Below are 14,028 nucleotides of genomic sequence, written 5' to 3' on the forward strand. Positions count from 1 at the left end.
TACTTAGTTCTCTAGTATGTGCTTAGGTATACTGGAGTATAGCCCCCTAGGGGCTGCATTCCTGAAGAAAACTGACTCTCTTCCCAACAGACATCAAGTGCCAATGGTTCCCCAGCTAGGTTGGGCCTCATGAACCCCTCCAGGATCTGCACAGGGATTTTTGTCTGGCTTGATCTTGTGCAGGTCGTGGGCACACAGTCACAGCTATTGTGAGTCCATACCGTGAGTTCACACCTACCACTGTGAGTTCACACCTACCACTGTGAGTTCACACCTGCATTTGTCTCATCATAGCTCAGTTCTTCAGTCCTGTTCTTAAGCATCACTACATATAATCAGGGTATGGTATATTGGGGATGACCCTTGACTCTGCTCTACACTCCTGAGCTTTCAACCTGGGGATCCAGTGTCTGGTTCTCTGGCTGAAGAGGGCAGGAGCTATTCCTACCCAGGCTGTCTGCGGAGATCTCTACGGCCTTACTTCCCCAAGTGAACTGCTTCCCCAACGTGAATGCTGTCCTAGAGTGCGTGTGCTTGTCAATGCTCAGCTAAGGGATCACAGCAGCTTTCCTGTGTGCCTCTCACTCCTCCTACTTACCCCCTGCCCTGTGACCTGCAGCTGACTCCTCCCCACTGCACCCCCACCACCAGGCTGATGCACCAGGCCTTGCCTGAGTCTCTCACTGGCAGTGAAATAGCACTGGACTTTCCCTCCTCATCTGCCCTCCGGTGCCTTGACGGTTGTAGTTTCCCGTATGTTGTTTGTTTTTTAGGTGCTTTGGACTTGAGGACAACGTTGCTGCATCTCTGCTGTTTGGACCACACGGTGGACCCCCATTGCTGCCTCCCTTCGCTGCTTTATGCCCTGTAAAGCTCACTCGCTCCTGGACAATCTGGACCGAATTGTGGTTTTACTTTTGGTTTGTGTGCCAGGTGTTTGGTCTCAGTGCTTCTTCCTTCTGGGATGTGTCTTCATGCTGACCTTGAAAGTGGCCTGGTTCATTTACTAAACACATGAAACTCAAGAAGGAAGACCAAAATGTGGATACTTCGTTCCTTCTTAGAATGGGGAACAAAACACCCATGGAGGGAGTTACAGAGACAAAGTGTGGAGTAGAGACTGAAGGAATGACCATCCAGAGACTGCCCCACCCGGGGACCCATCCCATATACAACCACCAAACCCAGACACTATTGCATATGCCAGCAAGATTTTGCTGACAGGACCCTGATATAGCTATCTCTTGTGAGGCTCTGCCAGTGCCTGGCAAATACAGAAGTGGATGCTCACAGTCATCTATTGGATGGAACACAGGACCCCTAAAGAGCTAGAGAAAGTAACCAAGGAGCTAAAGGGGTTGGCAATCCTATAGGAGGAACAACAATATGAACTAACCAGTACCCCACAGAACTATGTCTCTAGTTCCATATGTAGCAGAGGAAGGCCTAGTTGGCTATCAATGGGAGGAGAGGCCCTTGGTCTTGCGAAGATCATATGTCCCAGTACAGGGGCCAGGAAGCAGGAGTGGGTGGGTTGGGGAGCAGGGTGGGGGGCGGGTATAGGGGACTTTCGGAATAACATTTGAAATGTAAATGAAGAAAATATCTAATAAAAAAATGGGAAAAAAAAGTGGCCTGGTTCTTTGACTCCTGGCCTCAGGTTCCTGCTGGCCACACAAGTTGCTGCAGGCCTGAAAGCTGGCCATCTTCAGTAGGATAGAGACATTTTCTGACCACCTCGTAGGCAGCAGGTTCTATACCAGGAAGTAGGGGCATAGTGGGGAGGAAGCCCTAGTGTCCAAGAAGGCTGCACCCCAGCAGGGAAGATGGACAAGGAATGCATGGTGAAGCACACTTCTAAGGAAGACCTGAGGCACTTTACTAGCAAAGGATAGCCAGTCTTCCCTGAACTCACACCAAGGCATGTAACGAAGGACAGACCTTCTTTGCCAAACTGAGACATCCAGGTAAAGAACAGAGGTGTTTTCCCAGAGGAAATCACAACAGAGCGAGCAGAAAACAAGATGTAAAAACTTGGAGAGCTTACTGACACCAGTGCGCTTATGTGAAAATACAAATATATCTCCTTCAAGTGTGCATGTAGGATATGACACGCCTTAGACTCACAGAGGTGGAGGCCTCCAACAGATCACTGAGGAGAAGATAGGGTGCGTGGACTCAGAGGCACAGTACCCTCAACCCTCCCCTGCCTCTGAGTTAAAGATACCCAGGGCAAGCAGCCGAGGCTCACTACCAAGAGACCACAGCTTCGGCGCGGCGAGGTGGAGCCAGGAAGACCACAGGTCTCCTTGGCGTGTTGGTTGGAGGCTGCTTCAGCAGGTGCTAGAGAGGCTTGTGGATAGGTAGCTGCTTGCTCCTGTCAACGTGTGTGCTCTCAAGCTTCCCCTGGATGTCAATATTGTCATAAGCATAAAAAACTTTTACACTGACAGCTCCTTGGTAAACCAGGTTACTGAAGAAGCTCCGATTGCTAACAGATTGGTTTAGATACAAAATCTCTACAGTAGTCCTTTTTGAAATAAGAAAAAAAAATAAGTATGATTTAAAAGTCCAGGGGTCAGGGGGCATGGGGCATATTGTTACTACTGTGAGTATTACATAGCCCTTCCCTGAATTGGTGGGACAGCGGTGGCTACATAGGCCAGAGCCAGTGACAAAGGTGGAAGGAAAGACACAGGTGTAGATCAGCAGCAATGGCTGGCACACGTCTGCAGTAGGCACAGGCTGAAGATGCCAGGCCTTTCCTACCAACACTTTCTTTTTCAGCCCAGGGACCATAGTCCTATGAGCCGCCCCCTGTAGCCACCACCCCAGGCCAACCTTAACTCACTCACTTCGGTTTCCATTTTCTTCAGGTATTGGAGGCAGTCACTGGCTATTGACTCATTTTTCAAAGTCAGACACAGGCGGCCCAATTCAAAAAGCAAAAGGGTTCTGGGAGGAAAGAAACAGGCCCTGGCTCAGCACAAGGTAGGCATTCACTTGTTTGGCAATGTCAGCCTTGTGCCACTTGTGACAATGGCAGGAGCTACAGACCTGTTATGCTGGTCCTGCCCTCTAGCTGTTGTAGGACCCAGAGCTCTCCACAATGTTGCATCTGTCCCTACTAGACACACTATCCCTATCCAGGTCTCCAGGCCATGGGGACACTGGGTCACCACAAACTCCCTACATAGTTGCCTTGCAGGGAAGACACGGCACAGACTCTTCCTCCCTGGGACAGGCATATGGGATGTCACCAATACATTCACCATCACCAATCTGAGTCTCAGTGGGTGATGTTAAACATGTATTAAAATGCAGGGACATGTGATAGACAAACAACTTTGGAAAAGAACAAATTGATAGAGGAAACTGTCCATTTTTAAGATTTATGCTAGGCTATACTCCAAGAAACAGGCTGGAGCTTCCTGGACTCAACCTTGGGCCTTCTGCATCCCATCATCCTCTCCTCCTCCTGCATCCCAGCACCCTCTCCTCCTCCTGCTTCCCATCATTCTCTCCTCCTCCTGCATCCCTGATTTCCTCCCACTAGGCTCCAGCAACATCCCTAGCAGTGACCACTAAGTGTCTCCAGATACTGGCAGCCATCCCGGGGGTGGGGGGTGGGGATAGACTGAGCATCTCTCTGCCTTTGTAATGTGAGAGACACGTCCACATAGTCAAAGTCACTATGGGTATGGCCACTATCTTCCCTTTCTTTGCTCTTGAGCTGTTCCAGATGAGGGGCAGCTGCAGGAAAAGAGGATCTTTTGGCTGCCCACCCTTCTCTCCTTAGGCTCTGCACAGCCAAGGCATGGCCTCAGGACTTTTGTCTCCTTGCTTCACCTGAGCTCTGGGCCTGCCAGTCAAGAAGAAGGAACTCGGGAAAGAGTAAATAGCTGGTCCCTGAACCATTTTGGTTTCAAACAAATATTACAGTCCCCCCCCCCACCTCCACCCCCAGTCAGAATTCCAGAAATAGAAGGCCAAATGAAGATATTCCAGTATGACCCTGTAGTGTCAGGAGGCTCTGAGGCTCTCTGGGTTGTGGGGAAGGGTTCTATATCCGTTAGAAGGCAGCTTAGGTTGCTTACAGGGTGTCCCGGGCAACTATGGCTGCAGCCGAGGAGCAGTAGAGTATGGATTTTATAAAGAGCTAAAACAGTTCTGGGGTCCTTCTATACACAATGGGTCCTGGAGGACACGTTCCTGTGTCTTTCAACTAGAAGTTCACACAGGAGCAGAGCCCTGGAGATGATCTCCTCCTCAGGTCACTGTAGGAATCCTGTCTGAGGTACATGATCGAGGAACCATTAGTCAGGTGGCTGAGAGCAGTGAGCTCCTCTGAGCATCCACTCGCCCACTCCTAGGTTCCACTGAGTAGCCGAGTTCACACATGTAAAGGACCAAAGACTGCACCAGGCTCAGGACTGGTGGGAATGAATGTTAGCTCACATTATTTTTTGTGTTAAGTACGGCATTTCTGTATATGAAACCTTAGGAAAGCTTAACTGGTCACCTGGAGAATCTGTAAATATAACAGAGCAGAAGGGCTCAGGTCTCGATACAGGAAAGCCCTTACGGCCAGCTGCTCAGTGGGCATATACCCTATTTTTAAAAGTCAGGTGAAAGACAGGAACATGGAGCCAGCAAAGAAAACAGTGCTCATACTTGTAGGAGGTAGTCCCAGACCCCAAACTTAGGTGACGGTTGAACCCCACTGGCGATGAGAGACTCAGAAGTCAAAGCCAACATGTGGGGGCAATCGCAATTCCATCATCTCAAATGCATGCAAAGTTCTCATGGTGGTGTGGTAGACAGACAGCCACTGGGGGTGAGAGACAAACTCCCTCCACCTCTGTGAGAGAACATTCCAAAACTTCACCTCTGCTTCGGCGCCCTGCTCTCCCTTTAGAAGCCAGCCCAGAACCCCTCACAGCTCCACCAGTGTTCGGAAAGGCCAGAGATCTTGGGGCTAAAATGAGCCCCTGGAAAGCACTCAGACCAATGCGTTTCCTCTGTGTAGCTACCGAGGCGTACCGGACACACCGTGGCAAGCTGAAATGACTGTGCTTAGAAGTTAAATTTGATTTTTTTCCAAGGTCAGATACGGAGGGCCACATCCCAGTGCAGTACACAGATGGTGCAAACCTCAGGACGATATTACCAAGGAGACTGTAGCAAACCCTCCCCTATGTGGGGCTGGTCGTTGCAAGGGTCTGGTTGTCTGTTTTCATATTTTGTATGGTGACCGTGTAGGTGTCTCTGTGTGTACACATAGAGGGGAGCCACACTTACTTTTCTTCTCTGATGGTAGGGTCGTGTTGGTGATGGTACTGACTTAAATCTCTGTACACTTTCCTCAGGATTTGCTCCATGTTTTCCGGCAAGTTATTTTTATCCAATTTCCTAGAATCGATGTAAATGCTAAGTAGCCTGCCATATTTGTTTTAAAAAAAAAAAAGATTCTCAAGGAAGACTGAAATCAATGAGCCAACCCATGCTTCTTATGGAATGGAGGTCTTAAAACATCCCTTCCTTCTTCGTGTCTCATTTCCCGGGCAAAGTTTCCTACCTCCTTAGACCCCCTCTCTGCAGGCAATGCTCCTTTTCTTATGTCACTGCAGGGAAACTCCAGGAGAGTGTGCAAGGGCTCATCTGCAGAGCCAGCTCTGTCCCTAGGATCCCCTGCCCTGGAACACTTTGGCCCTTATCTTCACTTCGCTATAGGACCGGAGACCGAAAGTCTCGGTATCTCAGTATTATTGCCGCGAGGTCCCTGAAGTAAGGAGTTCCCCTCAACCTCAAAATACTGCAGTCTCCTCGCTCACCTTAGGAGTGGACATCCTGTGGTCACCTCACTCGCCCTGGGATCTCCCTCATGGTCTACCTCATGCCTCACCTGGCAACTCTCTCTTCCCTGGCTGGGACTCTGACTACTTCATTAGTGGCTTCCTTGCACCCCACTCCCTACTGGTGGGGTGTGGCAGATGGGGTGGGGTGTGGCAGATGGGGTGGGGTGTGGCAGATGAGGCTTACTTTAGATTCTCCCCCACAGAATCCACCAGAGCCACCTCTAGGGAAATCCTCGCAGCCCTAGGGCTCTCCTACTGACAGTGGGCATCCCAGGGGGGCAGACAGTGTCCTGATCCCAGCCCGAGAAGCTCAGCCTTCCCAACCACTTACGCTTTCAGCGAATTGATGTGGTAAGTGATGGAGAGTATAATGGATTGCTGCTTGTCTTCCCTCAACATATGATCATCCAATACTTCATAACGAACCTGTTGGGAAAGCAACCGAATGTTACTCTGCATTCAAAGGAGGACTCAGATGTTGTGTCCAGATATTATTTAACCCCTCCCGTAAATTTAGTATTTGAAACTAAGGCAAACTCTCAATAATTAAGTTCTATACATTTTCATATGTAACCTCAGCTGATTCTTAAATATACAAATCACCAAGTTGTAGACACTTGAGACATGGTGCTATAGTAAATACTTAGTTTCATAAATTCTCTGTTAGTGTTTTAAAAAGTTGATGCTATTACAGGATTATTTAAGCATAGTAATGAACAGATGTTGCTTTTTCACACAGGAGGGTTTGCCCGTTCTTTTCACTGTTTTTGCTTTGTCCATATATGTGTAAGCTCCTGCCTTCCTCTGTAAGTGGGATTATTACTGTTTTGCGCATAGTTTCTGGAAAATGACTTTTAACAAAGCTAAGTTATTGCCTCTCTTGTCAAAGTGTCCATTTACCATGGTTGAGAACATCTGCCGGTACTTGTGGGGCACCTGGGTTCTGATGAATGGCGCTGCTGTCAAGCAGAACTTGGTAGCATCCTCCTTTCTTCCGGCTTGCAGGTAACATTCAAGAAGTTCTCTGGACATCAGAAAACAACAGACTTTAGCATTCTCAGAGCTCTCTTGTTGCAAATCTCCAGTAACCAGGCCCCCAGGCTTTGGCAAACTCTGTAGTTTGCAAACTTTCAGAAGCTTCCCGGGGAAGCTCAGGACACTCCAGGATCCACCGCTCAGTGCAAAGCCAGCAGGAGTGGGAGAAATTCCTGCTGACGGCACAGACAGCTATCAGCACTTTAATTAAGAACATTTCCAGCCGATACTTTGAAGGAACATCTCATTTACATCAACTTCCTCTTAGAGTTTTTCCAAACGGCCACAAGCAGGTACCCAAGCCGGTAGGCTGTGGTCTGGACTTGAACTGGCATCTTTGATGCTGGAATTCACATTGACAAAATCCACCTGGTCTCTTGCTTGTAGCAAGATCCTCACAAAACCTGTGAGAGATCCCCTCTATAGGTGTCGCTGGCACAGCAACCAGGCATTTGCTGATAGTCTGTGGCTTTCAGGCAGCCCAGAGCTCCCATGCACAGGCATCTGGGGACCCAGGTGTGACGCTTATATTGGCATAGCTATTTGCCAAAGTGCCTACCAAAACCAAACCCACAACAAAACCCCACTACACTAATGTTTTAAGAAGCATGGACCAGGAGTAAGGGCTGTGTCATTATTTCCTTTGCTTTGAATCCCAATGTGTCTTTAAGGCCTGTTGCAATACCCATAGATTTCTAGGAAGAACCTGCTGACAAGTCAGAAACCCAAGCCCTACCTTGGAAGAGAGAGAGAGGTCTATGTGAATCATAATAAGGGACTCATCAGGGCTGTTAGGGCTGCCACCCCACTCACATCATCAGCTCTGCCCGCCACTCCTTGTCCTCCTCTTCTGTCTGATTTAACACAGTGATGATTTGGGAGAGGCTAGGAATCACAAGGTGGTGATATCCAGGCTTGAGGAATGGCCGCACCATGCGCCAGTAGAGAACAGAAGCATTGAACACCAAGAAGTAATACCTGGGTAGGGAGTAGAAATCAGAATGTTGGAGGCACAGGGCTGGGGGTATCCTGGTTCCTGGACCCATTCCGGAGAGGAGTGAAGGTGTGTCCAATCACCATCAGATGCAGGCACCTCATTTAGGGTACTCCTCACCAATCTGCATCAGCACCAGGATGCAGAGCCACCCCGACAGTCCTTTCCCACACGAGTAATGGCTGTCTCACTCACAGTGGTGATGACATGGCTGGACTAGGTTCAGTCATTCCACAACTAACCACACACTATGAAAATACAGTCAGAAGCAAGAAAGGAAAGAACATGGAAGGCTTCCTGGAGGAGGTGGCATCTGACTGTGACCTGGAAGAAGTCCAAGAATCAGCCAGGAGCTGACTAGGCAAAAGATGGTCAGTCAGACAGATGAGTGTGTTGCGGTGGAAGTGAAGGACTGTAGGACAAATTCCAAGTCTGATCATAAGCTCTTGAGAAGGGTATTGAAGATGTATGAGAGCTACCTCCCAGCATCTTCCTCTGAGTGGCAGGTCATCACCTGAGGGAGTCACACAGGGCACTTTCTTACTATAAAGCTGCTTTTGGAGTGGACAGGCTTGACATTCTATTACTGGTTGGTCACTGGACAGGTCACTGCTGCTCATTATCCAGGAAGGAGGGAGAGAAACCAAGTGGCCAACTGCCGGACCAGTGATTCCCAGTCACCTGTTGGGCCCATTTATAACTGTCTCCTTGTTCTGCTTGGAGACAGTTTAGGGTACTCCTCACCAATCTGCATCAGCACCATGATGCAGTCACTCCGACAGCCCTTTCCCAGTAACACAGGCTTGTCTTACTAGCTGGGAGGGCCAGCCATGCCCATGCAGACTTCCTATGCTGTGCTTGCTCAGGGCTCACTGAGATTTGTAGATGACTCTCAAAGTGTTTTCTCGGTGGCCTCCTTCCCAACCTGTCCCCCAGAACTCCTTGTTCCTAGCTTTTGGGTCTCTCTGAAGGGAGAAGGGCACGCTGTCGAGTTCTTCTGTGCAGACTGTGGTTCACTGGCCCTGAGCCAAGGCTTCCTGGCTACAGCCACGACTCTAGCATAGCTTTTTATTTTTTTATTTTTTTTTGATTTTTATTACATATTTTCCTCAATTACATTTCCAATGCTATCCCAAAAGTCCCCCATAGCGCCCCCCCACTTCCCTACCCACCCATTCCCATTCTTTTGGCCCTGGCATTCCACTATATTGGGGCATATAAAGTTTGCAAGTCCAATGGGCCTCTCTTTCCATTGATGGCCGACTAGGCCATCTTTCGATACATATGCAGCTAGAGACAAGAGCTCCGGGGTTCTGGTTAGTACATCATGTTGTTCCAACAATAGGGTTGCAGATCCCTTTAGCTCCTTGGGTACTTTCTCTAGCTTCTCCATTGGGNGCCCTGTGATACATCCAATAGCTGACTATGAACATCCACTCCTGTGTTTGCTAGGCCCCGGCATCGTCTCACAAGAGACAGCTATATTTGGGTCCTTTCAGCAAAATCTTGCTAGTGTATGCAATGGTGTCAGCGTTTAGAAGCTGATTATGGGATGGATCCCTGGATACGGCAGTCTCTAAATGGTCCATCCTTTCATCACAGCTACGAACTTTGTCTCTGTAACTCCTTCCCTGGGTGTTTTGTTCCCAATTCTAAGAAGGTGCACAGTGTCCACACTTTGGTCTTCATTCTTCTTGAGTTTCATGCGTTTATCAAATTGTATCTTATATCTTGGGTATCCTAAGTTTTGGGCTAATATCCACTTATCAGTGAATACATATTGTGTGAGTTCTTTTGTGATTGTGTTATTTCACTCAAGATGATGCCCTCCAGGTCCATTCATTTGGCTAGGAATTTCATAAATTCATTCTTTTTAATAGCTGAGTAGTACTCCATTGTGTAAATGTACCATAATTTCTGTATCCATTCCTCTGTTGAGGGACATCTGGGTTCTTTCCAGCTTCTGGCTATTATAAATAGGGCTGCTATAGCATAGCTTTTTAGATGGAGACAGTTGTTAGTAACTGTCTCCAAGACCCTTGCAGTGGGACATGGCTAGGAACTGGATGGATCTATTTGAGAACATTCACTGTGCTAAGATCTCTGGTGTAGCACTGGCTCCTGACTCTTGGAGGGAGGGGGCAGCAGTGGGTGCTGGGGTTGCTCATCCAGACCTATAGGGCTGCACCTTGGACCCTTGTGCCTATGCATTTGGTAACTTGAGAAGGATATCAAACAATGAGCAGTGGGCACGTGCAGGATGAGCAAAAGCCACTGCTAATGTTGGGTCCCATTGCATATGTGCCAATGCCAGTGTATGCCAACTTAACAATTTCAACAATCGAATTTGGGTTTGGGTAGGGAAAAAAAAAGACAACCACCATCTAAAAAGCTGTGCTAGAGTCGTGGCTGCAGCCAGGAAGCCTTGGCTCAGGGCCAGCGGACCACAGTCTGCACAGAACTTGACAGCGTGCCCTTCTCCCTTCAGAGAGACCCAAAAGCTAGGAACAAGGAGTTCTGGGGGACAGGTTGGGAAGGAGGCCACCGAGAAAAGACTTTGAGAGCCATCTACAAATCTCAGTGAGCCCTGAGCAAGCACAGCCTAGGAAGTCTGCATGGGCATGGCTGGCCCTCCCAGCTAGTAAGACAAGCCTGTGTCATAGCTTCATTACAAGCACAAAACAGAAAGGAGAAGGGATGGATGTCAGAAAGAGAAATGACATCGCTTGCTTCGGTGGGCACCAGAGTCTTATGCCATCAAGTAGACGCAGACAGACAGTTCAGCACACCTACCTCGGTTCTCCTTTTGCAAAGTTTATGGCCTTCATGTACTGTGTCACGCAATTTTCAAATTCTTCCTAAGACAGCACAAAGAATACCCAGGTGAGCCAACTAGCCACCCCAGCACCCACTGCTGCTCATCTTCATTCCTGGCATCCAATGCAAACTGGTTTTCACCCCAGCTTATGCACAGTCCGGGTACAGCAGAGACCCTTGAGCAACCACAGCTGGCTGTGCCTGTGGGTTCCAGACTCTCCCACATGCCACTCTGCCCAGCTCAGGAAGGGCTTTGGGGGAGAGAAGACAGAAAGGTTATAGCACCCCCTTGCAGAGGTGGGAGGTGATATGGACTCATGTCAGGCACCTGGCGAGTACTGAGCGGAGAGAAAAGCACAAATGGGAACTGCCGATGGTTTTTTTGCATCACTGTGAAGGAGACTCTGGTTCCTCAGCCCCATTTTGCTTTAAAGCTTCTCTAAGACCTGCCTTGCTGCCATCCCTGGAGGTGGTGTGAGAAGTGAAGAGGGGTGGTCTTACCACGTTTTCCTCTGACTGTGGGGCACAAAGCTGGGCCCTGCACAGGTGTGCTCGGCCCAGAAACTGAGTGACTGGCGCCTTCACTTTGAAGTACATCTGGATGCAGTCTTCGCTCATCTCAGGCTCTTTCATCTGTAGAAGATTGAAGCCAGGAAGAGGAAGGAAGATGCACAGGATGAAGAGCTTCGGGTCACTGATGAGGCTAGCTTGATCATTTCCATACCCACAACACTCATCAAGTGTCCCACCCACCCTCCCCTGTGTCGTTTACACCCAAGGATGTGAAGGTGGGGACAGGTTCATTGTGTGCCAGTGACAGCCAGGTCTAGGGCTTTACCTTGAGTGCTTGCTCTGCACACAGCACAAACAGGTCGGGGCTGAAGCTCTCTGTGGGGTCAAGCTCCGACTTTCCCAGGTTTGCAGACTTGATCAGTTCATAAGCTCTTCGCAGGGCAGTTGCATCTATCGGGCAGAGGATCAGCAGAGGGGCCCAGCACAGGTATGTCAGAGAGACACAGTCCACAGTCCCTGGAAGAGCCTTCCTCTGGCACAGAAACATGGGTCTGAATTCCTGGCCAGGCTGCTCTCAACCATCCCCACTCAGCGACTAGGCCAGGGTTCAACAATTGTATCCAACGCATCGCAACACGGACTTATGTGCCACTCTACTTAGGTCAAGGGGTTCCTATCAGCAAAGCTAGAGTGAGACCCACCTTGTTGATTCCGGGCACGGGCCAGTTCCTGCGTTATGATCAGGTCCATGGCCCTGGAGGCCCTCAGCTAGACAGCTCCACTGCTGGACCAGTAGCGGTTGCCTAGAGACGGGCCCAGACCAAGGACGCGGGAGCTCAGGGCGGGGCTACACTTGAGGGGTCCGTGACGCTGCGAGTAGGGAGGGGAAGGGAGCGGGGAAGTAGGCAAGAAGCAGGCGGGGCGGGACTGACAGACACCGAGTGAGGCCAGGTCAAGAACTCTTGAGTGTTGAACTGGCACCCAGGGCACCCATACCATGCTTTCTTCACTTTCCTTGCCAGGCTGCGCTCACCTCCCATCCATCCACCCATGTTTCTGTGTCCTGCTCTGTTGCGGCAGAGAAAGACAAGGGAACTCCACAAAACCTCCCTGCTCCGGGTGAGCACGGGCTGGACGGATGCAGGAAAAAGATCTAACAGAAGATGCCTACCAGAGCAGGAAGGTGGGCTGCTGGGTACCAGTCGGACAGGGAAGTTGCCAGCCTCAGAAAGCGTACCCCTTTCTATCTTCAAGGGCCACCTGTGGCGGGTCTACAAGTGTGACATTATCTAAGGGATCTGAGGAGTGAAGACTGAGTAGACCCGCCTGTAGCTGCTGGCTGGGCCAGAAGCCTTGGAATTAGAGCAGTTCTAGGATCAGGAAGGATGCGGGGGTTGGGGTGGGGGGGGGACGCCACAAACGCTCTAGAGCCCTTGTTCGAGGACCACTCTTAGAGATGACTTCCATTAAGACATGGTAGTCTAGGAGGTCCAAGCTGGGGCAGAGCTCGGAGCTGCAGGAGGAGCTGCGCTTCATCAGCTGAGGAGCAATGGTCGGTGGGCAATGATGGAGATCCCCGGGGCAGCAGGTGGGCAGCAGGTTAGCAGGCGTATAGGCAAAGACAAAGCTGACTCTAGTATCCTAAATGAGCGTTTAGAACGGCGTGCAGGACAAATGTGTATACAAGATCTAAGGGAAAAAGCCGCAGTCCCCAAGGCCACGCCCCCAGTGACCTACTTCCTCTAGCCAGACACCACCTCTTAAAGAATACCGAACCTCTCAAAATAGCGCCACCTGCTGGGACTATGAGTCAGCACATGAGCCCGTGAGACCTTAGAAGGCGCAAACGGAAAAACTACAGAGGGAGAAACAGATAAAAATCTTTCCTCAGAAGTAGAGTCTTCTGATCTTTTGAAAGAAGCTGTTAGGAAAATGAAAAGGTAGACTACAGGTTAGAAGAAAACATTCATAATAAAATCTAATACAAGACCTGTGTCTAGATTATATAAGAGTTCAATGGATAAATCACAGACAAGTTTTAGAAGATGCCAAAGACTTGGATAGACACTTGGCAACGTGAGCTACTTGACTACCCAGTGAGCAGGGAATGAGTGCAGCCATCACCGTTGCCAGTAATCAGAGAAACAACACAAAGAAATGCCTCCCACATTCAAACCCATTAGTGCAACTAAAATCAAGAAGCCTGATGATAGCGGTCCTGGTGGGGACAAACAGCTGCATGTGCCACACAGCTGGTGGGGATAAAGTGACAATCACCGGAAAACTGGGAGCTCTAAGTAAACTGAGGCATGTACTTGACTCATGACCCAGAAATTCTCCTCTTATAATGAGTACCCTTTGAAGTCCTAGGGACCAAGGGAGGGAGGGAGGGGGAAGGAGGAGAGGGAGAAAAGGGTGAGAGAGAGAGAGAGAGAGAGAGGGAGAGAGGGAGGGAGGGAGGAAGGGGAGGGAGAGGGAGAGGAAGTTAGTTCATGGCTGCTTTGTTCAAGATAGCCCAAGGCTCAATGACCCAGATAGCCAACAAAGACCTCAATAAAGAAATTGACAGCAATAAAGAATGACCCTGCAGGCAACAATCCATGATGAGTTCTGGCAATGTGGAACAGTGGGCATCTGGTGTGTGTGTGTGTGTGTGTGTGTTGGGTGAGAATGTTGGAGAGAGCCATAAAGGTTTCTCACTGAGAGACTGGGATGTTATGTTCAGACCTACTGTCAGTGGAATTGATGGTGAAGTTTCCTCCCTGGCTTGGTGCTAGACGTAGGTGATACACATTCACCAGGCCTTTTAGC

General features: G+C 49.5%; 1 protein-coding gene across 2 annotated transcripts in view; it reads right to left on the reverse strand.

The window, feature by feature from the left end:
* Cfap46 (cilia and flagella associated protein 46) overlaps window positions 1–12,424 on the reverse strand; it is an 84,355-nt gene extending 71,931 nt beyond the window's left edge. Inside the window, exons 1-10 of one of the 2 annotated variants that reach the window (XM_029480136.1) lie at window positions 12,251–12,424; window positions 11,919–12,020; window positions 11,543–11,667; window positions 11,206–11,337; window positions 10,681–10,745; window positions 7,707–7,871; window positions 6,759–6,882; window positions 6,190–6,284; window positions 5,302–5,412; window positions 2,856–2,955 (exon numbers count right to left, since the gene is read on the reverse strand). In XM_029480136.1, coding sequence (XP_029335996.1) covers window positions 2,856–2,955; window positions 5,302–5,412; window positions 6,190–6,284; window positions 6,759–6,882; window positions 7,707–7,871; window positions 10,681–10,745; window positions 11,206–11,337; window positions 11,543–11,667; window positions 11,919–11,967 — 966 coding nt within the window. In that variant the 5' untranslated portion in view covers window positions 11,968–12,020; window positions 12,251–12,424. Of the gene's footprint in view, window positions 1–2,855; window positions 2,956–5,301; window positions 5,413–6,189; window positions 6,285–6,758; window positions 6,883–7,706; window positions 7,872–10,680; window positions 10,746–11,205; window positions 11,338–11,542; window positions 11,668–11,918; window positions 12,022–12,250 lie in introns of those variants that run through there. The other variant, XM_021167336.2, reaches the window with a different exon arrangement.
* Between the last annotated feature and the right edge of the window lie 1,604 nt (window positions 12,425–14,028).

The sequence above is a fragment of the Mus caroli genome, chromosome 7 (assembly GCF_900094665.2).
Source record: "Mus caroli chromosome 7, CAROLI_EIJ_v1.1, whole genome shotgun sequence".
Lineage (NCBI taxonomy): Eukaryota > Metazoa > Chordata > Mammalia > Rodentia > Muridae > Mus > Mus caroli.